The 26,226-nt window shown below is 40.2% G+C and overlaps 1 protein-coding gene across 1 annotated transcript in view; it reads right to left on the minus strand.

Moving 5' to 3' along the window:
* The window catches only part of LOC136862863 (melanization protease 1), a 176,103-nt gene that overhangs the window by 46,628 nt on the left and 103,249 nt on the right, over positions 1-26,226 (minus strand). The window contains exons 3-4 of the mRNA XM_067139128.2: positions 16,240-16,336; positions 1,733-1,917 (exon numbers count right to left, since the gene is read on the minus strand). Coding sequence (XP_066995229.2) covers positions 1,733-1,917; positions 16,240-16,336 — 282 coding nt within the window. The remainder of the gene's footprint in view (positions 1-1,732; positions 1,918-16,239; positions 16,337-26,226) is intronic.

Genomic DNA, 26,226 nt, shown 5'->3' on the forward strand with positions numbered 1-26,226 from the left:
AGTCGGGAATTGAACCATCATAGGTTAATTTCGTTGGGACGGAGGCTGGGTGTATGTGTCGTCTTCAACATCATTTCATCCTCATCACGGTGCGCAGGATACCTACGGGTGTCAACTCACAAGACCTGCACCTGGCGAGCCGAACATTTCCTCGGACACTTCCGGCACTAAAAGCCATACGCCACTTCGTTTTACCCAGCATTCTTCCTCGACTCATAATTTTTGAAAACTCATTTATGAGTAACTGCAAATGGAGAACGTTTCGCGCACCACTTAAGTCAGTCCGACTCGTTGGCTGAACGGTCAGCGTACTGGCCTTCGGTTCCCGGCCGGGTCGGGGATTTTAACCTTAATTGTTTAATTCCAGTGGCACGGGGGCTGGGTGTATATGCTGTCTTCATCATCATTTCATCCTCATCACGACGCGCAGGTTACCTACGGGTGTCGAATAGAAAGACCTGCACCTGGCGAGCCGAACTTGTCTTCGGACACTCCCGGCACTAAAAGCCATACGCCATTTCATTTCATTTTTACCACTTAAGTCAAATACTAACGTCAACAACAGGAGAAAGTTTCTTTCTGAAATTCAAGATAACACTAACGCCACTGGTCGCGCGATGAGAGAACCTCTCACACAGGGCGCACGAACTCGTACCAATCTTTGTACTGACTAGAGGAAGGGATGCTTACCTTTCAAATGTGAATCGCCTTACTCACCACAGTTATCATTTCAGCTAGAAGAGGGAAGAATCACCTCCCTTACATCACTGAGAAGAAAACTCACAATACAACATAATGAGAAAGTCTCATATAGCGACCACTCGCGATTTGAGGAATATAACGGAAAGGTAGAGCATTGCCAGATATGAGGGTATTATTTTCGCAGCAACGATATGCTGCGTGCCCGCGGGACGAAAAATCTGGCGTGAGCACATCTACTCCACATGCATATACGTATTGCATCTTTGAAATATGGTGTATTAATTTAGTCCTGATCATATAGAAGGTGTGTCTAAAAGTTACGGTGAATAGACCGACATGGCAACAGCAATGGATGATAACATTGCGTGTATGCGCATGTGAACAGAGGGACACCTTGAGAAGCGCAACGTAGCAATGAACACACGGAGTTGAATCAGGTTAGTGTGTTGCAGCCAGTCGAACGTAGTGCGTGTGAATACTGATGTCGTAGTGCAATGGAGCCACGCATAAAAGTCAAGTTTTGTTCCAAATTGGGAAAAAAGACGACGGAGAACAGAAGCCTTAAGTAGAATGGACGTGGCGCATTATCACGAGTTTCCAGTCCATCCCGAAAGCGTTTGAACCCGTCGTAAACACATTATCTAATTATGGCTTCTGCTCCGCACACTAGCACCAATATGGCATGCGTCTTCGTCATCGATTTTCCCAATTTGTAACATAACTTGACGTCTATGCGTTGCTCCGTTGCGCTACGATACGAGTATTCACACGCACTACGTTCACCTGGCCTCAGAGTCCAAGCTGCTTCAGCTCTGTGTGTGGAGCTTCTAGAGATAATCTTCTATTCACATACGCATGCAAGCTACGTTACCATGCGTTGCCATTGAGAAATCGGTCCATTTACCGTATTTTTAAGATGCACTTTTTAAACAGAAGAATGATTTTCGATATATTCAAACAATGAATTCCTTAAATGCAAGTACAACCCAACCTGCAGTATAAATTCTGTATGGACTTAGTATACACTTACCTGTAAATGGTACATTCTTTTCTAGCCTGAGGAGTGCGATATCATGGATACCTATCCTACTGCTCCAACTGGAATGTGGAATGGCCTCTTCCAAGCCAACATCGATTGCTTCTGGGACACACCGATTTCTGTCATCACAGTCGATATTTGTTCTCAAGTCATGCTCACCGAGCCTTACTCCTATCCTGTAACAAGTAACCAGAATTATCAATCTCGTGTGCAGAACTATGAATATGAATACGAAAATCCCTGATGAGAATTTGTTATTCTCTGCCTTTCATGCTGGTGGATCGAGTTGATACAGATAATACAGTAACAATCTATATGCCCACCCCTGAGTCCAATTACATGATACGTGGTAGGGGATGAGTTGAGATGAAATAATATGGCCGTATGCCCTTCCTAACGCCAATACCGGTTGAGTTGGCAGTGCTGTTAGGGGCACACAGCTGTGAACTTGCATCCGGGAGATAGTGGGTTCGAACCCCACTGTCGGCAGCCCTGAAGATGGTTTTCCGTGGTTTCTCATTTTTACACCAGGCAAATGCTAGGGCTGTACCTTCATTAAGGCCACGGCCGCTTCCTTCCCATTCCTATGCCTTTCCTATCCCATACACGCCATAACAACTATCTGTGTCGGTGCGACGTAAAGCAACTAGCAAAAAAAAAAACCTAACGCCAACCTCAGTTAAGAAGCTAATGAAGATGAAATGAATGAAGATGAAAGAAATTGGTTAAGGAGATGGAAAGAATCGGCTGTGGTCTATGCATAGGAGCTGTCCCGGCATTTACCTGTAAATGAAAATGAGAAATAAAAGAAAACCATTCTCAGGACAGTCGACTGTGGTGCTCGATCCCAATCGTCTCCTGAATGCAGAGCTTGGCTGCGTAGACGTAATGCCTTAACACGCGCGTCCACTCGGCTCAGGAATAATAATAATAATAATAATAATAATAATAATAATAATAATAATAATAATAATAATAATAATAATAATAATAAGGGCCCAGATGTTTATGACATGTCATATTTTATTTCTTTGTATTATTTCCATGCAAAATATACTGTAAGTTAAGCATGATGTTATCTACGGTGACTGAAATTATGCAATTTTCACGGGTCATATGAAGTCATATTTTGGCTCTTTTAACGTATTTTGCCATTTTCCAGTAATTTTTCATATTAGGGTCATATTTCCCCGTGAATTCTCGTGTTTTTGTCATATTTTTATCTTTTTATTCCATTTTCGCATAGCTGCTTTCAGTCGTCTCAAAGACGGATTTTTCACATCTCCGATTTTTTTTCTGTAATTTCTTACAATTATCTTTCTTAGAAATATATTCTTATGTGAATCAGGAGGGTAAGCTGAATAGAAAGAGGCAGATGCGTATAAAGCGACAGATTAGTGAGCCTCAATTGAACTAGCAGTAATGATTTGACGTATATCAAACATGGCATAATAACATCCTGCGAAGTTGAGCGGTCTCTTTCCTGTTACAAGTTAAGGTTGCTTGAAAATTGAACTTCGTTCCTATCTGAAAATTTAAAAATAGATGTAATTTGCTATTGTAATTCTTTCCGATCGCCCATCGAAATGTGATATGTATTTCATTCTATGTAGAGTCGAGAATTACCTCTGGAATGAGTAGTTAAATAAATTCAAAATATAATAACAAAGTTAATATTAATTACTCATTTATAATGATTGAATGATCCACATTTTAAAAGTATATTTTCAATACAATTTTAATTTATACAGCAGCAAGATTTTGAAGATTTCGGAAACGTGACCAAAATGTTTTAAAACATCCTGTATTTATAGTCATATTTTAATATATTTGAGGTCATAAATGCTTGTATATTTCTAACATTTTTAGGTCATAAATATCCGAGCCCTAATAATAATAACATTTCTAAATTTAAAGTGGGGCCATCCGTGGCTCGGATCGCAAACCATAGGATTCTCATCGCTGGAGTCCATGATTCAAACCCCGGTCACTCAATGTCAGCTTTGTACTGGACGAAGTGGAGTTGGGACAGTTTTCTCCGGGTACTCCGGTGTACCCTGGTATATTTCATACCAGCAACACTACACACAAATTCCATTTCATTTGTAACTCATTAATTATTATCCCAGATTACAGGCGTCAGGCCTCCCCGGCCGGCACAATTTTATTTCCTCGGTGCTAGATGTGGGCTTCTTTCATTCCTTTTCTGACCCGATCAGTTGACTGAAAACAGGCTATGGGTTGTCATTAATTTAAAGAACCATCGCTTACTGTGTATTTTAGGATATGCTAGAATGTTGGGACATAGTTCTACAGAAATACTTTAACGTGCCGTGAGTCATTGGCACAGAGATGTTATATTAAGCACCTCTAAATGCCACGTATTTACTATTTGTTTTACGTCGCATCGACACAGACAAGTCTTATGCCGATGGTGGTAGAGACAGGGTTAGAACTGCGATGGAAACGATCGTGGCCTTAATTAACGTGCAGCCCCGGTATTTACCTTGAGTGAAAATTGGAAACCACGGGTAATCATTTTCAGGGCTACTGACAGTGAGCTTTGAAGTACTATCTCCCGAATGCGAGGAAATGGCTATACGTCTTCGAACTGCACATTCAACTCACTTGGCTTAAATGCCTCTGACTTAATCCGAGATCGAATCGACATTCCTGAGAAACGGCTAACAATTAAGAGACTACATAACTAAGGTTGTAACATGTCAGTAATACTGTACTGTTGGGAGATCAGAAGAATGCACATACCCGGTGAGGCACGGGACGAAGGGGTTTTCACTAGCAGAGCCAGTGACGCAATGGTTACCATAGCAACTCCGCTACCATCCAGGAGACTTTATATTATCTTCTACTGGCACCTCTTCGCTCTTGTCAGTTGTAATCCAGCAAACTGCAAAGTGTGAGTCAGTGTTTTCGTGCAGCAGATACGAGAAGATAAGAGCCGATCTCTCTGGGCAGAACAGGAAGTTCGTGCTTGCAGGCCACATTCCTCATTCTTGCATTCTTCTCATCTCTACACAGTACAGGCTACGGAGGCCTCCGAAAGGGTGAAAGTAAAAGGATTCCTCAAATCGCAACTTCGCGCGTGTCTGAGTTCTATGCTCGGCCGAGTTGCCTTCCAGGAATTAATCAGTACCGGTACTCGTTTCAGATGTTGTTCAATGTACTACCCGTTTCATGAATCTTTGCCGGTGGAGACTTGCCGAAACATTATTGTTTACTTAGTTTGCTCTCTCTAGGAAAAGGTTTTACGCTGCGCGATAACGCTAACAGAACGAGAATAACTAGTGCACAAAGCGGTGTAACAGGAAGGCTGCGATCAGCGTGACATCCTGCGGTGAAGTTTCTTATCTTCAGCTGTATAATGGCGGTAAGGGACGTGTCTTTGAACAGCTGTTTTCTAGTCATATACTTATAAAACTCACGTCGTGTAAATCACACATTTCCTCGCTTTACACAAAAAATTGGTCTAAATTATGTACGCCAATCAAATTTTATAAAAATCATGCTCGGAACAATTCATTGTACCAAATATATTGTTTATATCTTCTTTTTCATTAGTGATAATGTTTTTTGTGAGGGGAGGAGATTAGGATAAACGGGATTGATTGCGTCATCCATCGATATTTTGTACTGCACATTTCCAGGGCTCCAAAGCATAATTATTTATTGTAATTCTCAAATGCAATGACTGAATGGATTAACTTTGATGAGACCTTCGTACATGGCCCCGGCATCGAAGTTCCATCCCCCCCACTTGAGTAAAATTCGCGGCTGAGCTGGAGAGCATACGGGTCAATTATACGTTCGGAAGGTGGGCACTAAACTAATTATCTCTAAAGTAGGGGGGTCTTAATTAAGAGAGGAATACGACCACACTACTAAATGAGAAGAAAGATTCTCTACTTTTACAAAACAAACTTTAATGCACTAAGAAAGCACATGTTAAAAATCTATGAGAAGACATGCCATGAAATTTACACATACGAAAAGATATACATATGATTTTTGTTTAGCGAATGAATGTCTTTCGGTTTATTTCCGATTCGCATTTCTCACTCTATAACTCTGAAATATCGAAAGGGCGTCCCCTCTCGGACTACTTAATACTCGAAGACACTCATTATTTAACACACTATAACATTTTAAACACATATAATGAAATAAAGGCATATCCCGCGACGGTTCATTATCTTTACATCATGATTTATATATTCCATTTTATGAGTTATGATGCCCTAATATCATGTTGACTGAGGGGTATAACAGAGCTATCTTGAGCGCATTTCAAGACCCATGAAAGTCGGATCATTGCATTTCCTAAGCAAACCTATCTGATTATATTATGAAGTATTCAATCATACCTGACGCTTCTTTCATCGGAATATCACTAATCACTATTTGACGAGACATTTTTTGAAAACAACGTTGCTTCCTGTAGAACAATACATATAGCGAAACAACAACCAACACAATAAGCAACATAATTATTAACACTCTCTGAAAGGAAATACATGAACAATACACTTCATATTTACACGACGAATAATAGATGGCATGGTCCATCTACGGTCACCAACAGTGAGCATAGCCCTCAATGCTGCCTGGGAGTGAACCCAAGCTCCTCTGCAATTCCCTACGCCGATTTAATGAAATACAAACAAAGAATGGGAGGAATTCTCTCTTCTAATGAAGTCTTGAATGTACACGACGGTGATAATCTCTGAAATATTGCATGTAATCGTTATATCGTAGGAAGGAAGAGTAAACAGCCTGCATTACAGTCCTGGGATGTGGTAAGCAAAACTTCGCTCAGGTCATTTGCCTTGTCAGCAAGCCATAAATCCATCAAGTGGGCCGGCTAATGGCCGCCTATCACTCTCGTTCTCCAAGCATAACGGAGCAGTCCTCACTCCAATTATTATTATTATTATTATTATTATTATTATTATTAATAATATCGCAGAAAATTATTTCTATTCTTTAATTTACCGGATCCTATCAGTATCAATATCATATTCTGGGCCTTATCTAGCCTCAATTATCATTTTCCCGGTGCGGTATTCCACATCGCTCCTAACACACTATCATTTGTGGAAATTTACATTTTTATCTACCATTTCAACATTCAGAACAATAACCTGCAAGGCAAGCTCCGCCCTACTTCCCGGTATCTCTAACACATGCATGCTTAAAGTGAAGACCCTACCCTTCGGGACAGAAATTCACTATCACTCGCGATGTAAATAACACATGATTACACCCCGCTGTCGTATCTTCATAATCTGGTCCAGCAGTCTTGAAATTACAGGTTGGAAGGATTTCCTACCTTATGTGTGAAGTACAGACTAAATAACCTGAGTACTTTTTGACGACTCATATTGACTTATAAAGTGATGATGGCTGGATACCTTCTAATGAATATTAACCTCTTACGTTATGGCACGTAAAATGCAATTAATTCTAGGGTCTTATGAATACATATTGCACTATTTTTCCCATATTTGAATGAAATAAATGGTTATCTAAATCATGAAGAAAAATTCCCTATAAAAATCTTCCCATTCTTCTTCTTAATCTGGTTATCCTCCAGGGTCGGCTTTTCCCTCGGACTCGGCGAGGGATCCCACCTCTAGCGCCTCAAGGGCAGTGTCCTGGAGCTTCAGACTCTGGGTTAGGGGATACAACTGGGTAGGATGACCAGTACATCGCCCAGGCGGCTTCACCTGCTATGCTGAACAGGGGCATTGCGGGGTATGGGAAGATTGGAAGGGATGGACAGGGAAGAGGGAAGGAAGCGGCCGTGGCCTCGAATTAGGTAGTCTACTATCCGGACATTTGCCTGGAGGAAAAATAGGAAACCACGGAAAACCACTTCCAGGATGGCTGAGGTGGGAATCGAACCCGCCTCTACTCAGTTGACCTCCCGAGGCTGAGTGGACCCAGTTCCAGCCCTCGTACCACTTTCCAAATTACGTGGCAGAGCCGGGAATCGAACCCGGGCCTCCGGGGGTGGCAGCTAATCACACTAACCACTACACCACAGAGGCGGACTATAAAAAATATAATAAGCAAAATACTACCATCCTTTTGAAACAGGGTAACAATTATCTGTATTCTGAAATATTTACTTGCAAAGTTACTTATTTACAGTTATGCCGGTGATCACTACTTTCATGCCATAAGATCTGAAATGTACTCATCACTTCAGCATTGCGACCAGCTGTCATCAGGCAGGTAAAACCATGGGTATAAGCTGACACCGTGATGACTTCAATGGTGTGGAGTCCTAGGTTGGCCCGCTGGTGGAGCACCCACATGTTGCCTGGATCCTCGTTCGGCGTGGGAAGATCTGGAAGTTCTCTGCTGCTTAAAGGTGAATACAAGGCAAACTGGTCAAAGGCTCCTTCCGGTCCGACGATCTCGCTAGTTCAAATATGCAAATGAGGAAAACCGATTTGTTATAAATGGGTTAGTTTTTGTCATACATTATAACTCGTTACGACTAGAGCTACTCATGGACTCGAGTACACTAGTCCAGTAACGGTTTTGTCCTGTGGTCCGTTACCGACACCTCTCATTTACGTGTCTCACTTATTCACAGCTATCTATGCCCCGAAGCTACACACGTTCATCTGGCCACAGTCACTGGATACACAATATTTAATTATCTCAACACTTTACGTGTTAGTGGTTATAAATCGGCCTAATTCACGGCACTGGCGAATGGTAAGAGAGGCTACTCAATGCATTTAAAAGTACCTAGCAGACGCTGCTCATTCTAATTATACTATAAGTAAGCCGCTCATTCTGTTTCAGGTTTACTCCCTGAATAATCCTGTCGCAAAGTTGTAATTTTCCTATATCACTTTACTCTCTTATCTGACTTGTGCGCTCAAACCGCACTCAAACCAATCACTTACATGGTTTCGCAACTAGCATGCCACTTCACAAGAGTAACTGAAATCACAGTTTCGTGCCGTTTCGAAATGTAATCTGCACAAATCAATACTTCTGCCGTATTTATAAATTCACTGGCGGCTGATTATGAGCATACCGCACGTTATTATCAATTCACTGAGATTATGGTTGACTTTACAACAAATCAAAACTAATTAGTGAACCACAAATGCACACTGCACAAAGACGGAATCACAACTAAGAAAAGTTCGTCAAACACGGCATAGCGTGCGATCAACTGCATAAGAATTCCATAATCGGCTCAAAGCTCTCTCTTTTTATAGATGGACCCGCCTACCACACGAAGTAGGGCAAGCCACGCCCATTTGCCAAATATCGGTCCGCTAATAAGGGTTCACAATATTGGTTGAGGTATCAAATTAAAGCTTGAATATTCTTCTTATTACTGATCTATTTTCATTATGATCGCATTGTAGGTTTGTTTGCAATCTTCAAAGCATCGTCAGATATTTCCCAGTGGGTGGTGCTAAGCTGTGGGGGATTCTGGACTTCTCTCGCGCTGTCAGAACTCAACATCTGTTTCCTATTTGGCTGCACCCTCATACACTGGTTAGTAACGGTTATTCTAATTATGTAAGATATTTCTTAGCATTATAATTCAACATAAAATTCCCTGATTCCTATGAATCCTGACTCATATGTATCCATCACTTATTTCAGAATTTCGGTTATTGTCATTATCAAAAATAACTGAAGACTGTGTGTTGGTACCAGTGGATCTGCAGGGAAACTTACGGAGATATATTGTTTCATATGTTGAGACGACTTCTTAAGTCCCTCCTGGCAACCTAAATCGTTGGTCACGTGCAGCGTGCCTAGCCTGTTCGCGAAGCCTAGGGAGTCTTTCATGTTCACGCCCTTCGTAGTCCGCGTCTTTCTTTGGCCGATACCTTCATTTTCCGAAGTGTCGGATGCCTTCCATTTTCTCCCTCTGATTAGTGTTAATAGAGGATAGTTGCCTAGCTGAACTTCCTCTTTAAAAATAATCACAACCACCACCTGCGCAGAGATATGGCAGTGTAGATCATATGTACAGTATTTAATAACACTCACTGAAATCAACAAATTAACTGAAATCACCACACTGTACAGGAAATTTTCAATGTAGTCTATCACAAGTGAGTGCAAACAATGCCAGTATTCGGCTCTCAAGTTAAGAGCCACTGGCGCCTTTATTACTGGCCTCTCACGACAAGCAGGATATATATGGGTGTTATTCTACCGGCCCCACTCACAGGGGGTATTTTCCTGCGCAGAGTGATTATTTCAATGAATGTTATTAAACACTGTACATCTAGCTTAAATTGACTTGTTCTGTGGACTGTGCTGATTTGAATGAATGTTCAGCTTCAAGGTTAAATGGTTAACGTGCTGGCCTTTGGTTCGATTCACGGCCGGCTTGGGGTATTTTAACCTTCTTTGGTTAATTCCGATAGGTCGAGGTCTGCGTTTGTGTGCCGTCTTAAGCATTAGAATTCATGATTGGTGTGGAGAACATTACACTTACTGACTTGCCAGCTACAGTAAACACAACATTTGAATAGAACTGCCTATTTATTCCGTACAGAATATTACATTGTCGTTTCCTACAATGGCGTCCATAGATGACAATATGTAGAAAGGCACTCGATGTATTTGTTTACTATATCTTGTTTCAATAATGCTGCCATGGAAATCATAAAGAAGAAGGGCAGTGTACACGATTTCACCGGCGTTGCCTACTGTGACGAAGTCCAGCTGCTGCGCTCTAGGTTCCTGTGGCGGAGGGATGACGTGGTTTCGCCACACCAGCCCCCTACGGAGTCGAGATAGTCACGACTGAAGGTAGTCCGAGAGCCTAACTCTTCGGCCGGAGCGAGTTCAAGGTGCCAAGTTGCGGGATAGTGGAGCACTTTTAGGTGCCCGTGATGCTGCGGCTGTGTCACTGTGGGCTGATGCAATGATCCTGAGTGGTATTTTGTCCAGGAAATGGTGTGTTATCAGCCAGGAGGAAAGCAGGTTTTATGCGATCAATGCTGACGCGGACAGGCTTGCCTCTTATCTTCACAGTCAGTTGGAAAAGAACAAGAGTTCACCAAATGTGGTCAGATACGATAGACCAAGTTCGATAGCTGCATTCGCTTAAGTGCGGCCAGTATCCAGTATTCGGGAGATAGTTGGTTCGAACTCCACTGTCGGCAGCTCTGAAGATGGTTTTCCGTAGTTTCTCATTTTCACACCAGGCAAATGCTGGGGCTGTACATTAATTAAGGCCACGGCCGCTTCCTTTCCACTCATAGCCCTTTCCTGTCTCATAGTTGCCAGAAGACCTATCTGTATCGGTGCGACATAAAGCAACTTGATATGTTAAACTACAGTGTGGTAGATTATACTGTAAGTAATGTGTTCATAGCCATATTATTTTCGACATTGAAACAAGAGTACCTATCACTACCTTCATCAAAATGCTCTGAGACCCTTCGTGACGGCTCCTAAGAAGAAAAAGCAAGAAATCCTATGAATCTCGAAACATTTTGACCGTTCATGTTCATGTTCTGAAGGATTTACTTATTTTAACTATTCACTGAGCCAGAGCACGTGATTAGCTCTGTGGCTTAGCTGGTGGCTTTCCTCCTGGAAGGCTGAGATTTCAATCCCGGTAAATCCCGTGTTAAGATTTTCATCTCAAAAGTTACGTGTCGCCAGGAAGTGCATCCGGCCAAAACCAAATGAACCTGCGTGGCTCCAGCGACTCCAGAAATAACTGGGTTGAGCTTAAGAAAGAAACTATACATTGAGCCAAATTTGATAACTTTTCGTAAAGTTGATTCAAACCCCACTATCGTTTTGGTGATATATTGCTTTAAAGTTATAAAGTAAACGTACTTTTTTGCCGTGTATTGTTGCATTTACAAAGAATTCTGAAGCACACTAAACTGTCCACACAACCTAAGGTATATTTGTTTTGGGTCATGTAGCTATCAGCTTGCATTCGGGAGATAGTGGATTCGAACCCCACGCTCGACAGCCCTGAAGGCGGTTTTCCGTGGTTTCCCATGTTCACACCAGGTAAATGCTGGTGCTGTATCTTCATTAAAAACAACGGCCGCTTTCTTCCTACTCCTTGGACTTGCCTATCCCACTGTCGCCATAAGAACTATTTGTCAGTGCGACGTAAAGCACATTATTAGTCTATTTTTCTTCATTAGTCAGTCTTTAGGTACAGGCTATGATCACCGGCATTCATCATCATCATCATCATCTGTTTACCCTCCAGGTTCGGCTTTTCCCTCGGACTCAGCGAGGGATCTCAACTCTACCGCCTCAAGGGCAGTGTCCTGGAGCTTCAGACTCTTGGTCGGGGGATACAACTGGGGAGAATGACCAGTACCTCGCCCAGGCGGCCTCACCTGCTATGCTGAACAGGGGCCTTGTGGAGGGATGGGAAGATTGAAAGGGATAGACAAGGAAGAGGGAAGGAAGCGGCCGTGGCCTTAAGTTAGGTACCATCCCGGCATTCGCCTGGAGAAGAAGTGGGAAACCACGGAAAACCACTTCGAGGATGGCTGAGGTGGGAATCGAACCCATCTCTACTCAGTTGACCTCCCGAGGCTGAGTGGACCCCGTTCCAGCCCTCGTACCAGTTTTCAAATTTTCGTGGCATAGCCGGGAATCGAACCCGGACCTCCGGGGGTGGCAGCTAATCACGCTAACCACTACACCACAGAGGCGGAGGCGGCATCACCGGCATTACAGTTCCAAATCATCGCACACCACCTTATTGTAATTATAATGTCGGATACTACGCCGGCCATTTTATCAACGCTGATTTTATTCAGAAATCTGTTTTTTCTCGTATTCAGCGTAAACATTTCGAGCCTTTTACAGTCACACTATAAAGGAAATATGCGTAAATGAGCTAGAGTTTATGAAAAGGAAATTGAACATCGATATCTTGTGGAGATATTATCGTTCTCGAGCCTCCGTGGCTCAGGCGGCAGCACGCCAGCCTCCCACAACTGGGTTCCGTGGTTCATATTCCGGTCACTCCATGGAAATTTTTGCTGGACAAAGCGGAGGCGGGACAGGTTTTTCTACGGGGTACTCCGGTTTCTTTTGTCATATTTCATTCCAGAAACACTCTCCAATATCATTTCATTTCATCTGTCAGTCATTATTCACTGCCTCAGAGGAGTGCGACAGGCTTCGGCAGCCGGCAAAATTAGTATCCTCGCCTCTTGATGGGGCATCATTTATCCCATTCCTGACCCGGTTGAATAACTGGAAACAGGCTGTGGATTTTCAGTTTCATGATCGTTCTATATGCGCTACGAGAAAAATTTGTTTTACGTCACTCCGACACAGATAGGTCTTACGTTGACGCAAGGTAGTTAGAGTAAGAGGTAGGGATCACGCGCAGGTCTCCTCATCACGCTTGGCCGTCGATGGCGTCATCGTGAACCCTCAGCGCCTTGTCTTCTGTATGAGGTAGGCTAATGCACAGATGTGAGCTATTCTGTTTTAGCCGCAAGTTAGAGATAAGCGAACTTCATTGATATTTATCATCACCTCATAAAAGGTAACCCACTTCACTATTACACCAGAGTAATAATAGGGGATCAAATACAGTCTGAATCAAGCAGCGTTTCTGAAGTATTTCGATCTGTATAAAAGGTTGTAACAATGCTAAGACTGTGATCGCAGTGGAATGGCCATTCCATATGTTCATGTTCTCAACACCTATGATAACAATAACAAGGGGTCTAATTGTTACAGACTCGAACGTTAAAGCTTGATGACTGCAAGAAGTATGTCCGTTGTTACAAGCAAAATTGGGAAACTATATACACTGTCAACAACACAAACAGCAATATTAGGAAACTCTCCACAACACAAACAGTACAGTAAATGTTCTCCAAGTGCCAGAAACTGATATATTCCACGTTAACATTAGATAGGCTATATAAATTAATGAGCCTGTATATTAACTTTCTTAGCACTGGTTTCATGTAACACATAATAAATTGCTTTTCATAAGAAAATAACAGGTATATTATACACAAAGAATAATGCTGATATTTAAAAAATATATCAAACACACCTATCTGTAGCATCAGTGGAATTTCTTTGCTTTTCTTCTTAATCGGTATTGTATTAACTGAAACCAGGTCTCTTGAATGTCTTGCTTTTGTTTAAAGCGTCCATTCGAATAAAAGAACGGTTTCTCACGAAGCAACTCATAAATTTCGGAGAATTTCTTCTTCAGGATATCCGTAAGGTTTGTGATGATGTTAGAACCCTCTTTCAGTTCTTTCCCGTGGTAAAATGTGTACTCTTTTTCCATCTCCACTACCGTGGTGTGCCATCTTTCTGTAGGCAGCATCAAACTGTCTCTAGACAACCCCTTGTAGGTTGACCTGTTTTCTCTCCATAATTGCTTTCTATATCGAGGTTCTTCTTCTTTACCCTAAGAGCATAGCCAGTGAAGTCTTCAAGAAGCTCATCACGACCCTTGGTTTTGCGACTGTCCTCGAGCTGTTTTACTAGCTCTTCAAGGGCTTTAACGAACCCTTGTTCATCCTCCGGTAAAGAATAGGATGTTATGGGCTGAACGCTGGCCTTAGACTGGCATAAGATATCCGAATTTTGATCGAGTTCATCAGTGGCATGTAACATATTTGGACGTAATGTTTCATAATCTTCCTGAGAACAGTTGGAATTTCTTATCGCCTAGGAAGCATTGAGGCTGAGAAGCAATGATTTCGCCCTTTGCGTCACAGCTATCGGAAGAGGATGGTCATAAAGGCTTCCGAACCCTCGAAGCTGAGAAAGATAGCTTTCAATAATGTCTTGATTACTTCTAACTGCCACCATGTATTTAGGTCAGTGGCTTCAGGGAATACATGAAAGTGTATGTTTCGTTCCTTCGCGTGCCTGCTATGATTTGTGCAGCCTGCACTCGCATGACAAACCATACTGAAAAGTGTACACTGTTACTGCTTTTTACGTTTTATCACGTAAAATAAACACATACGGTTTCTTATACACCTCAGATATGTTACTGTCGTGTATTATCAGCACCTAGCTTCTGCGTGCACAGCGATTCTTATTCGAACTACCTCTACCTAATTCAGGGCAGATTCAACGCGAGGGTCCTGCGTGACGTCACAGCTCTGCTTTGCTACTGCGCACCTCTCTCGTGATCCCTACCTTGTATTCTACGTACCTTGACGTTGACGGTGGGATGAGAATGGCCTAAGAGTGGGAAGGAAGCGGCCGTGGCCATAATTAAAGTACAGCTCCAGCATTTTCCTGGTGTGGAAATGGGAAGTCACGGAAAATCATTTTCAGTGCTACGGACAGTGGGGTTCGAACGCACTATCTCCCGGATGCAAGCTCACAGCTGCGCGCCCCTAACCGCATGGCCAACTCACCCGATCAAAAAAACATTTTAAAAACCTGCTCAGTAACATGAGTATGAACATGTGAAATGTACAGATATGGTCGAATGATGTCATAAAAGACTGGTAATACAGGACAGGAATGAACATTGGGACTCTGACAGTAAAGTAATATGTAATGACAAAAGGAAACAACATGCAGCGTTGCTTAAGATAGATAAGCTTTTCTCAAGACGATAAATTTTCACATGAGAATGCGTGTTACAAAAACGTTAATGATAGACAGGATCGTAGCCAAGGGTGGGTGGGGGTGGGGGTTAATTGAGGTTAGGTACCCACCCCAACCCCACACCCCCATCGGTCGATCCTGGCTACGCTACTTATGATAGACTGTGTGGACAATAGCAGACGCCGAAAGAAGTAGTATAAAATGCATTGTTTTACAGAAAAATGTTAAAGGAAAATCACTACATTGAATCAAAATTGCTGAGATGCTAAGTTGACTTGGGTATGAAATGTTATCAGAAAACACGTCTCAGTACAAGATTCATTCAACTAGTTTAAGTTAAAAGTTTTCAAATATATATATTTTTTCTTAGCAATAAATTGAATTTCTGAAAACTTACTCTGCGGGGGTAAGTAAAAAAGATTTTAAAAACTCTCCTGTCAATCTTAAATCTCCGTCAGGTCCAGTAATCGAAGCCAGGCCTCCGAGGATGGGAGCTAATGGAGATTGACTACTATGCGACTATCCAAGAGAGAAAGAATTAAACTGAAAAATTGATACGAACAACATTGATGATTACAATAAAGTATATTTCCAGGTACTTTTTAGCTTTATTTGAAACAGAAAATGCCATTGTGGCGCTAAATGTTTTACAAACCTTACTGAACTGAAACCTGGCAAGAGCCTAAAAACGAGATCACAGACCTTTGGAGTGAGGATGAAAAACCAAGTGAAAAGATATATTTCCTTCAATAACAACTTAGATTCAATATAGCAGCAAGATGTGTCTCAATGTCTGAGATTCGGTCCAAAACGAATCAATTTTGAACTTGAATGACGGTAAAGTAAATGAAAATGTTGCCCAAGTCCCGGTCTATACAGATCATACTTACAGTTTGTATTTATTCTGCTTTAAGCAGTGGGCAGCTGTCAGCACGTAACGATTGCTGATGAGAGATCCTCCACAAAGGAACACTGCTGGTTGATTTCCTGCAACAGTGGCACCAACCTTTAAATGTTGTACAAATGCATAATATTCGAACACTGATTAGATACCTGCTTTATTTAAGGTTCCTTCCATAGGACTGTATAATAAATGTTCTTAAAATATAACACAGATACTCTGTGAAAGAGTAAATTGTCTGGTTAATTTCTCTAGCTCGGGGACTGGGTGTTTCTGTTCCTCTGACACCTTCATATACATACAACACATCACGCTACTGACCACCACAGAAACATGCAATAGTGAATATATCGGTCCACGTGGGTTTAGCGTAAGGAAAGACAACCGGCCAAAAAAATGAGTTAAATCCATTCAAAGTATCGAACTCAGGTATTTGGGAAAAGCCAATAAGAAGTAAAAGAAGAAGAATTGCATGGACAACCTGATGATCACCCAAGATAATTCGTCAGGGAATCCACCCATATAACCGAAAGTTATACGGTTAATATTTTTTAAACAACTTCCTTTTCTCGTGGTATTGTGGGTTCAATTAAGAGTAAATCAAGTAGGTTACCCAGAAATTTATTTTCCTTCGCATATAATGTCGCAGGCCATAACTATGATGGGAATTATATCATTAGATTTACGTTCCACTGGCTACTTTTACGATTTTCGCAGAAGCCGAATTGTAGGAATTTTTTCCCTAGCCCTTTCCCATTCCATCGTCGCAATAAGACCTATCTGTGTCGGTGCAACGTCAAGCAAATTAAAGAACGATTTTCCAGTGCGTTAATTTATGTGTCGTTTTACAAATGACAAAACATGTGTGTCAAAGTTAATTCTGGGTTAAAGGAGGCAACTGATGGACAACAAACACGCACCATTGTAAATCTATAACTAACATTCAAGAGGATTATTTCAACTCAAATAAAAACAATCGTATTTTTTTCTTGCCTGCAGGCTCAGCAAACACCAAAACGTCAACTGAAAAACATTAAAAGGAACATTATCGGACGAGTGTAAGTAACAAAAAAAACGGTAAAGTTTATGGCGACAAAGCGTTAATTAAAATGGCCCTATCAGACCATCACAACTTGATTCAAAATGCATTCATAAAATCTAATGGCACATACATTATCACCCGGGTTAAGTTCGCGTCCCACAGTAACTTTAAGTGGCATTAACACGAGAAACTTCGTAGCCCATTGCACAGAACCATAAGAAATATCTGCTGAGAAAGATGGTTAATATATTTCTGTAGGGCAACTATTCATGCAGTGTGCGTTGTCATGAAGATTTTCTTTTGCGTCTTTTTCCTTTCTTATCGCGAACACATTCCCGTTGCACGAAATTTACTCACTAATGAACCACAATACGGCTTGGAACTTGAATACCTGGGAATTTATCTTGAATTTATTTATCCCTTTTAAGACAAATGGACAAGTTCGGGAAGTTAACGCCTTGGTATGCTCCAAATGTAGTGACGAACCCCAAGATTAATATTCCTTATACACACTCAGTATGAGGCACACGTTTCATCTTCAATCAGCGTTCTGCTGAGAAAGTGAGGTTTTAATCACAGACAATGGCTTATGAAAATGAAAGTAGTAGGGAAGTTAGAGAGCGTTGTAAATACCTCGATAATTTCTAAAACGTTTAGAAATTGTAGAAAGCCTTTCGTATTTACCTTTTATTGGGGTAGATAAAACGAAAACATATGGCCAAGAGTGACATTTAACTTAATTCGCTACTCAGTTATGTTACCAGTATTTATCTCTGTAAATGTGGGATGTGGTAATTGTGTCGTATCGTTATTATATTCTAATAAAGACGACTGCAGTTTCAATTCTCGATAACGCATGTGATGTTTCTCAAATGAAGGGTCATATCCCTGTGGTTTGAGTTCCAAGTAAAACTGAAAATCCGTTGACATTGATCGCGATGTTAGCAGTGATGTAATACAACAAGCTTGCTAAATTGTTTTTCACTCTAGATGAAATGTATCCAGTTTTGATGTCCACGTCTCCGTCCTTTCAATTCCTCGACTACAAATGTATCTTCTAGCGATTTCATTATGACTAGTATTTGTGAATTATTTACAATTATCAGTATTTTCTCTCTAGTGAACAAATTCAGCAATTATTCTAATTTTTTTTAATGTCTGTTTATTGGAAGTTGTGCTAACGGTGGGTGCTAATTATGCCCAATTCCTTACTTGCTTATATTTCAGAAATAGGTATCAGAGAGTAATTTTGAGAAATAGTTCATCACTCTGATGTTCTTCAAGGTCCTGTGCTAGGCCCGTCATTATTTTCGATCTTTATCAGTGACACATTTCCGTCACTAACAACCTCTAGTTACTATATTCATGTCCATAATTAGCAGGTTTACAGACATTCTGCTCCGTGTATCGTCTCGGAAACCATACTAGAACTAAATTCTGAATTGTAATTGCTTTGTAAATGGGCTATACATAGTGGACTCGGAATCAAACCATGAAACACCCAGATTATTATAATAGGACATCAAAAAACCGTAACGTATATTAGAGGTGGGAATATATCTGATGTGTTACATGACACTAGAGTTGCACTGAGTAAAACAGTAAAACATCTTAGAGTTATGTTTGATGAATAGAAGAATGCGTTTAGGCTGATTGTCGGCTAAGTAGCTTGCACTTAGTTTGTGTTAGTGCTTCTTGTAATTGGTTTGTGACACAGTGCTTGTACCGGTGTATACAGATGTAATTATTTACGTAATTGGTACTAGGATTAGGATTGTAGCGTGCTTGATTTACTCTCTAAGTACCATGTGGTAGAGCTGGTGTGGGAAGTCATTAAAAACCAATGGAATTACGGCCGAAAGGTAGATTTTAATGTACTTCTAAAGTCAATTATGTTATTTCAGCCGAGCGAAACCATTACAGTCAGTCTAGACAGTCTTGAAGTAGAGAAGGATACGATAATATAACGAAACCAGTCGGGTGGGAAGCGACCATCTCAATCTCACGATCTCATACCTAGTAGCTGGGTTACAGATTAGAAATCAAGTTCAGTAACTTGTCCTGATTATAGCACACTTATACAGCTACAGTCTCAAAGTTGACTAAGTATATCTATTGCATCCGTCCACCTCCCGAGTCCCAGACTAGCATTAATCTCAGGGGTGTCGGTTCGTTGTTTAAGTCAACAAATATGTAAATATAGAGGCCTCAGTGAACACGGGAATGAACGGAGCAAATAAAATTAAAATGGGGAAAGCTCAATTGCAAACATGAATTTAAGGACTCCATGATAGGACTAGGAAGTGACGTTTAAATTGAAAAGGGCATAACATCTAACTACAATAAAAAGATTATGAGGATGGTTTCCTTTGAAATAACTGCCAGAAGGAGCAGTTTATTGCGCCACCCGGCGCTATTAACTTTGATACAGTTGAATAGAACAAAAAAAGAAAACATTTGGATTTACAACACCTGATATAAACAGGTCACTTGCTTCACCGCAAGTGGTGATAATATGCTGGTAGGTTTATCCTGAAAGAAAATTACAATCTGGGGTATAATTTACGGATCGATCACGTTTGAATCGAACCGTTGTTCAAGGAAAAGCCTTCCTTCTATCGGGAGCCCGAGCATAAACCACGTTTATGGTCGGCTTCTCGATTCAACTTAGATGCAGTACCCCGACTATCTACATTTCTCCAAGATCGGTACTCGGACTGGGTAATGTCAGAATGAATTTTTAGGAAACTGTATTGCACTGACAGGTCCTGTCTTAAATATCCAGCTGATGCCATACCACTGAATTAACATTTATATTTTCTTTACACATGATCTAAATTATTATCAAGCGGTCTCAGAAGGTTACTGTTACAAATGAGATAACGAGGTACGGGGTAAATACCGGCCGTTGACCTCTCCTCGCCCCGCAAGAAAAATAAACAAACAAAGTATTACGGTAACTTGCCTCGGACAGAGCCCCACGGTAACGAGATAACTGACTATTATATTATTCAAAAACTCGAGCAGAGATATGTTGTCGGCAATGATTTAATTCACTATTATTAGAATATCCCTGCCTCCACGAAATTAGCGTTATCGAAATTATTATTATTATTATTATTATTATTATTATTATTATTATTATTATGATACTCGACGATTCCTGGCACAGGTACGTTTGATTATGATCGTCATTATTACGGGACGCAAAACACAAGTGTTATTACCGTTATTATTATTATCATCTCCCTCTTGTGATTATTATTATTATGACGTCACTCAAGATTATTATTATTATTATTAATAATGAATCGGTCACTTCCGCCAAAAATGCATTAAGATATCCGTCGTGATTACAATTATTCAATGATCAACCCAAAGACGTCATTACTATTATTATTATGACAATTATTATTAATCTGACCGCGATGATTTATCATCGTCCTAACGTTATTATTATTATTATCGGTTGCATATTATCATTTAGATTCCTTTTTAACATCTTTATCAACGCTCATTTAATTAACACGGTCCAACCTTTTATCTGCATGATTTATTATTATCATCACGGCATCATGATTGTCATCACCCGTCTTTACATTGGTTACAACATACGATCATTTATGTGGAATCTGAATCTCTCATTATCCTTAAATCCGTTGTATCTCAACGAATAGCTACGCAGTCTATTTATTTCGTACATGCTGTCACGGGTTCGAATTCTACCCGCTACGTAATTCAGTATATCTCTGTGACATTGCCCGTATATTTTACACTCATTTCAATATGCTAAGTGTTTCTCATACGGAATCTATATCCCTTTCTATCTCAATAATCCTTTATTCATTTATTTCTCACAGAATTATCAACTGACTTATATATTCCATTTCTGACATCGTACGACATTTTATTATCTGACTGCAGGTTCTTTATCACCTTTCTATTCACATTCGATTTACGTCTTAGTTCATTCTCCACAAATAATCGTAACAGTCTGAAATTATATTTACCAAAATTTGACAATCATGGTTTCGTAATATTAGTCATATGTGTTCCGGCTAATGAATTGCAAATTTAAGACACGACATTTATTCGTAAAATTATTGGACCGTAATTTAAACAACACGTTCATTAACATGTACGGATATTAGCACCGATATTATTATTCAATATTATTAATTGATCAAATTAAAACATCACACACTTTAATTCCGAATTAAAAAAACGACATCCCGTCATTAAATGATTCCCGATGATCTCAACATTATCGCACAAAATTTACTATTAATCAATGTTCACGTAACTACGGTATCTCATGAATTATTACTGTTCTGTGGTATTTCCCATAACTTTGACAACTTCAAATTTAGAATATTAACACTGAGACAACCACAGCTGGCATGACAAGGCTGGATTTTCCTTCAACACTATTATATAACTGGTCGTTAAATGACTAAGAGAAAAACACACTCCGGGTCTATTTGAATATTACATCAAATCAAATGTCGAAAAATTTCGACTATAAAAACATAAATGCATGCATGACTTAATTCACTACCCTATGTCTACAAAATTGATATGTACAACAATATCACTACATAATTTAGACCCGACATTTAATCTATTATCCCTTAGTCCCGTCAGTGCTTCAAATTTTGAATGGCATCGTGAGGCGACCCATTTTGTTACGTATGGTAACCAAGTCACAATCAAACTATTCCCATTTTCCTAATCACAGTGACATTTCCCAAATATTATTCACATTGTGGTACTCATCTGATTTCTGTTATCCATTGCGGCTTAGCAGATGAGAGGCCCCTTTCGGCCACTATCTTCCGTACTACTCGCCCATAATTTGTGGCTTTACTTCACAGAAGATTTCCTGGCACATCGCCATTTTCACTCCACTATATTAAATATCACACTAATTCACCACTGAAATTGTTAACACTGAAAAGTTGATCTCTACTTGAATACTACAACACAAATTTAATCCTAGACCCAAATTATTATTATTTACACTGTTTGAACTTCGTCCTTTTCACCGCACAAAAGGACTTGGACACATCCGACGGGGTGTCAAATTATACGCCCGGCGTAATTTACGTTGTCCGACGCGGCACGCCCAATTCATGTTGCACTCTTGAAGTGTTCATGATATTGGTTCGATCTCCTAAAGTACAGGCTATTATTCCCTCAAGGTACTGTTCGTCACACAGTCTTCTAATTATGCACCTACTGCTGTGTACTTGAAACTTATTTTCTCACTACTACTATTTAGTTATTTGACTTCACTACAATATTTTATAACTGGTACACACTGTTCTAAGTTAAAATAATTCAAGTTCGTGGCGCTCGAGCGCGATCACTTTCCGTAAGTGCCGGCGGTTGCTCGCACAAATGAAGGTTAAGTTAGCGGTACACGACGGATTCAGCTATGGACGATAGTTCAGCTCCAAAGTTTAATTTCAAGACTGCCGTGAGTGTCTCTTGCGTTAGTATGTATGGATGAAGCCTCCCCTAGCGGGTTAAATGACGTCATGTCCATGAGGGAGGGGGTGGATTTCCAAAATCGGCACTTGCATTCCGAATTGAATGTTATAATTAATATCAAATTAATCCACACCTCTAGCATATTCGCTGGATTAAATATGAACTCCCGACGTTCATAGATTTCGGAGATATGGATTTAGCTCCTCACATTTCGCGCCCTTGGAAGCGTCCATTACAACGTGGTTTTCGTCCAGCCAATGACATTCAAGCTGTCTGGTTTCCACGAAATCCAGCCTTCAATTTATTTAATTTGCCAGTAATTATCGATTATTTTTCCATGCGTGACATCTAATAATTTCATTACATTGATCCGTGTACTCACAATAATTTATTACTAATTACTTTCGAAGTTACATTAGTGTCTCATCCACCATCTCTCAAGGTGGTATCCCTGAGTCTCCCAACAACTTTTTGTGATTGGCCTACAAGTGGTCACGTGATTTAAGTTTCCACCTGCGAGAACCTAGGCTAGCGAATGTCGTCGAAACCACTGTACTTTTCCATTCAACCTTTCCTGGAATTTGTGACGTCGCGTAAGTTTCCGTCCGCCCAAAATATCCCAGCGCACTGCTCGTGTTGCAAGCTTCCATTGTGTCAAACTACCCCCTTCTCTTTCTGACTAAGACTTATTTGTGGACTTGTATTTTCCTGGTCGCCAAACTAATGGGCTCCCCTGCTGTGAAGCAGCTAAATTCTGTTGTGACAGACTAAGCTCCATGGCTCCAGTCTGTCGTATGACCAAATTATATTTTAACACAGCTCGTATGGAATAAACTTTCTGTACTTCAATAAATGTTCCATATATTAGTTCATACATCAAATCATGATTGACTATGGACCTAAGTCACTCGGGTTCACTATATGGTCAGTTAGGTTCCCATTATTTCTAATTGGTTAACATCAAGTAGCTATGCCATTCATTCATATATTCATCAAACTATGCCTCAAGCATAAGTTCATAAACCGATACCTATGTTTTAAACAGAGCAATTATCACCCACTGAAACTGAACTCTGTATAAAGGAGTCAGCATATCGTCCAAAGTATATTTGTCGTGCGATATGCCTGTCTCCTGTTGGGTTAGAAATGTATCGGGCCATAAGTGAGTTTAACGATACATACTGTACTTATTTATATTTCGGAAGTAGGTATCAGAGAGTAATTTTGAGTAATAGTTCATCATTCTGGAGTAGAGCCATTTGTGGAGTTCCTCTAGGTCCTGTGCTACGTCCGCTGTTATTTTCGATCATTATCAGCGACACTTCTAAGTTACGAACAACCTCTAGTTACTATATTTATGTCGATAATTTGCAGGTTTACAAACACTCTGCTCCGTGTAACATCTCGGAAACCATACTAGAACTCAATTCTGAATTGTAATTGCTTTGTAACTGGGCTATAAAAATTAGACTCAGAATCAAACCCTAAAACACCCAGATTATTATAATAGGTCAGCAAAATACCGCAACGTATATTAGAGGTGGGAATATATCTGATGTGTTACATGACACTAGAGTTGCACTGAGTTAAACAGTAAAACATCTTAGAGTTATATTTGATGAAGACTTCTCGTGGGCAGAACTTGTAAACTACACTTGTTCAAGAGTGTATTGATCCCTCCATCCGTTGTAACAAATATTAACCTGGTCAAAATTCTAATAATACCCTTATGTGATTACTGTGATGTTGTATAGAGTGGCCTTAACTCACAGTTAACCAGTAGATTGCAGAAAGCTCGACATTATTGCATTTGCTTTATCTTCAGCGTAAAACCACTTCAACATGCCCCGTGTCAACTACACAACATTCTAAGAACTCGGTACCTAGCATCAAGATTAATCAAGCTCTGATAGACTCATCAACTCAACTCTCACTGTCACAACAGGATCATCCTGACCATCCCGGCATACACCAGCAAACGGTACGCCTACTCCTTCAGAGTAGGTGCTGCGTGGGTCTGGAACTCCATACCAGATGAGTTACGAAGCCTGAGGTCGGGCTCGTCATTCACAAACCAGTATAAGTAATATTTACTTTCCGTTTAATTGTGACTGTTATTACTGTCAAATTGTGATGATTTATTATTATTAACATCTTCAAATTCGTATTACAGTTACCTTTAAGTAAGGTGTCAATTCTTAACATTGTTTCCTAGTTACTTTAATTGTTTCAGTTTCATGTAGTTGGTTTAGTGTAAGAGAATGCTTTATAGTTTTAACTACGCCAAGCAAAAGAAAGCAAATAAAAATAAATAGAATAAATAATTATATAGAGAATATCCTTTTTAGTTATCGAATACAGGTTTTCTGAGTACAGTCACTTGTGGTAATGATAGGCTACACTTAAGATCCAGAAACTCGCCTGTTGAACAACAAATTTAACTTTCCCTATATTACTTCGAAATTATAGTATATATTCCTTTATAGATAAAGGACTAAAAGCCTAAAAAGAGGACTAATTGTCATGCTTTGTTTTTACTCTTCGACAAGTTCCTGAGAAAAAAGAATGCTTTCGACCTATCTTAAAGAATGACCTATGAATGGAAGAAATTGTTTCCATTAATCACCCACCATACAGCCACTTTTAAATCATGGAATGATGTTTGATGTACAGCGCCTAAATTTCCATGAAATCCAAAGTCAACTGTTTTGAGTGTTAACGCAACCATTTAAGTCAAACCAGGTCCCATTCAAAGATAAGCTGCGTAGTGGGCAAACACTCCTTGGAAACCTACAAATTCTGTTCCAATTTCAACAGCAGTTTCTTTGTTCACTTCGGTTATTTCGCACACCGTTGATCTTTTGCACGGTTTGAGCTTAAATAATCCAGTTTGTTTCCCAAACTCTCCATAGACACAACTCTCTGTAGGCCTCAATTTAATGATTTCTTGGGTGACTTTTTGAGATGAAAGGGAAGATCGTCAATTCTTTCTTCTATGCAATTACGATGAGCCGGCACTCTTAAAAAAGAACACTCTGCTTGTTTCAGCCTTATAACTAAATGCAGAATGGTTGGTCATTTAGGCAGAAAATGCCTGGATGTTTGCTACGAAATATTTACATTTGGAGGATCTCTTCTTTACACACGTGACATAGATGCATGTTTCCTTCTAAACTGTACAATTTCGTTATTTAACTTACGAGTCTGCACTCGACAGAAATGAGAAAGAGATTCATACTTGTCAGACCATGGTAGGATTATGTGCGGACAGTCAGAAAATCTTGGTAGGAACTATAACTTACACTTACTTTACAGACAAGCATTCGAAAGTAGAACGAGAGTTTTTGAACAAGAACAGTTCATTCTTTTCCGTTATACACTGAGTGGCCAAAAGTCATCACGGGAAGACACTGAATGTGATGTTAATAACGAGTTGCTCCT

This window comes from Anabrus simplex, chromosome 2 (genome assembly GCF_040414725.1).
Source record: "Anabrus simplex isolate iqAnaSimp1 chromosome 2, ASM4041472v1, whole genome shotgun sequence".
In the NCBI taxonomy this organism is placed as follows: Eukaryota; Metazoa; Arthropoda; class Insecta; order Orthoptera; family Tettigoniidae; genus Anabrus; species Anabrus simplex.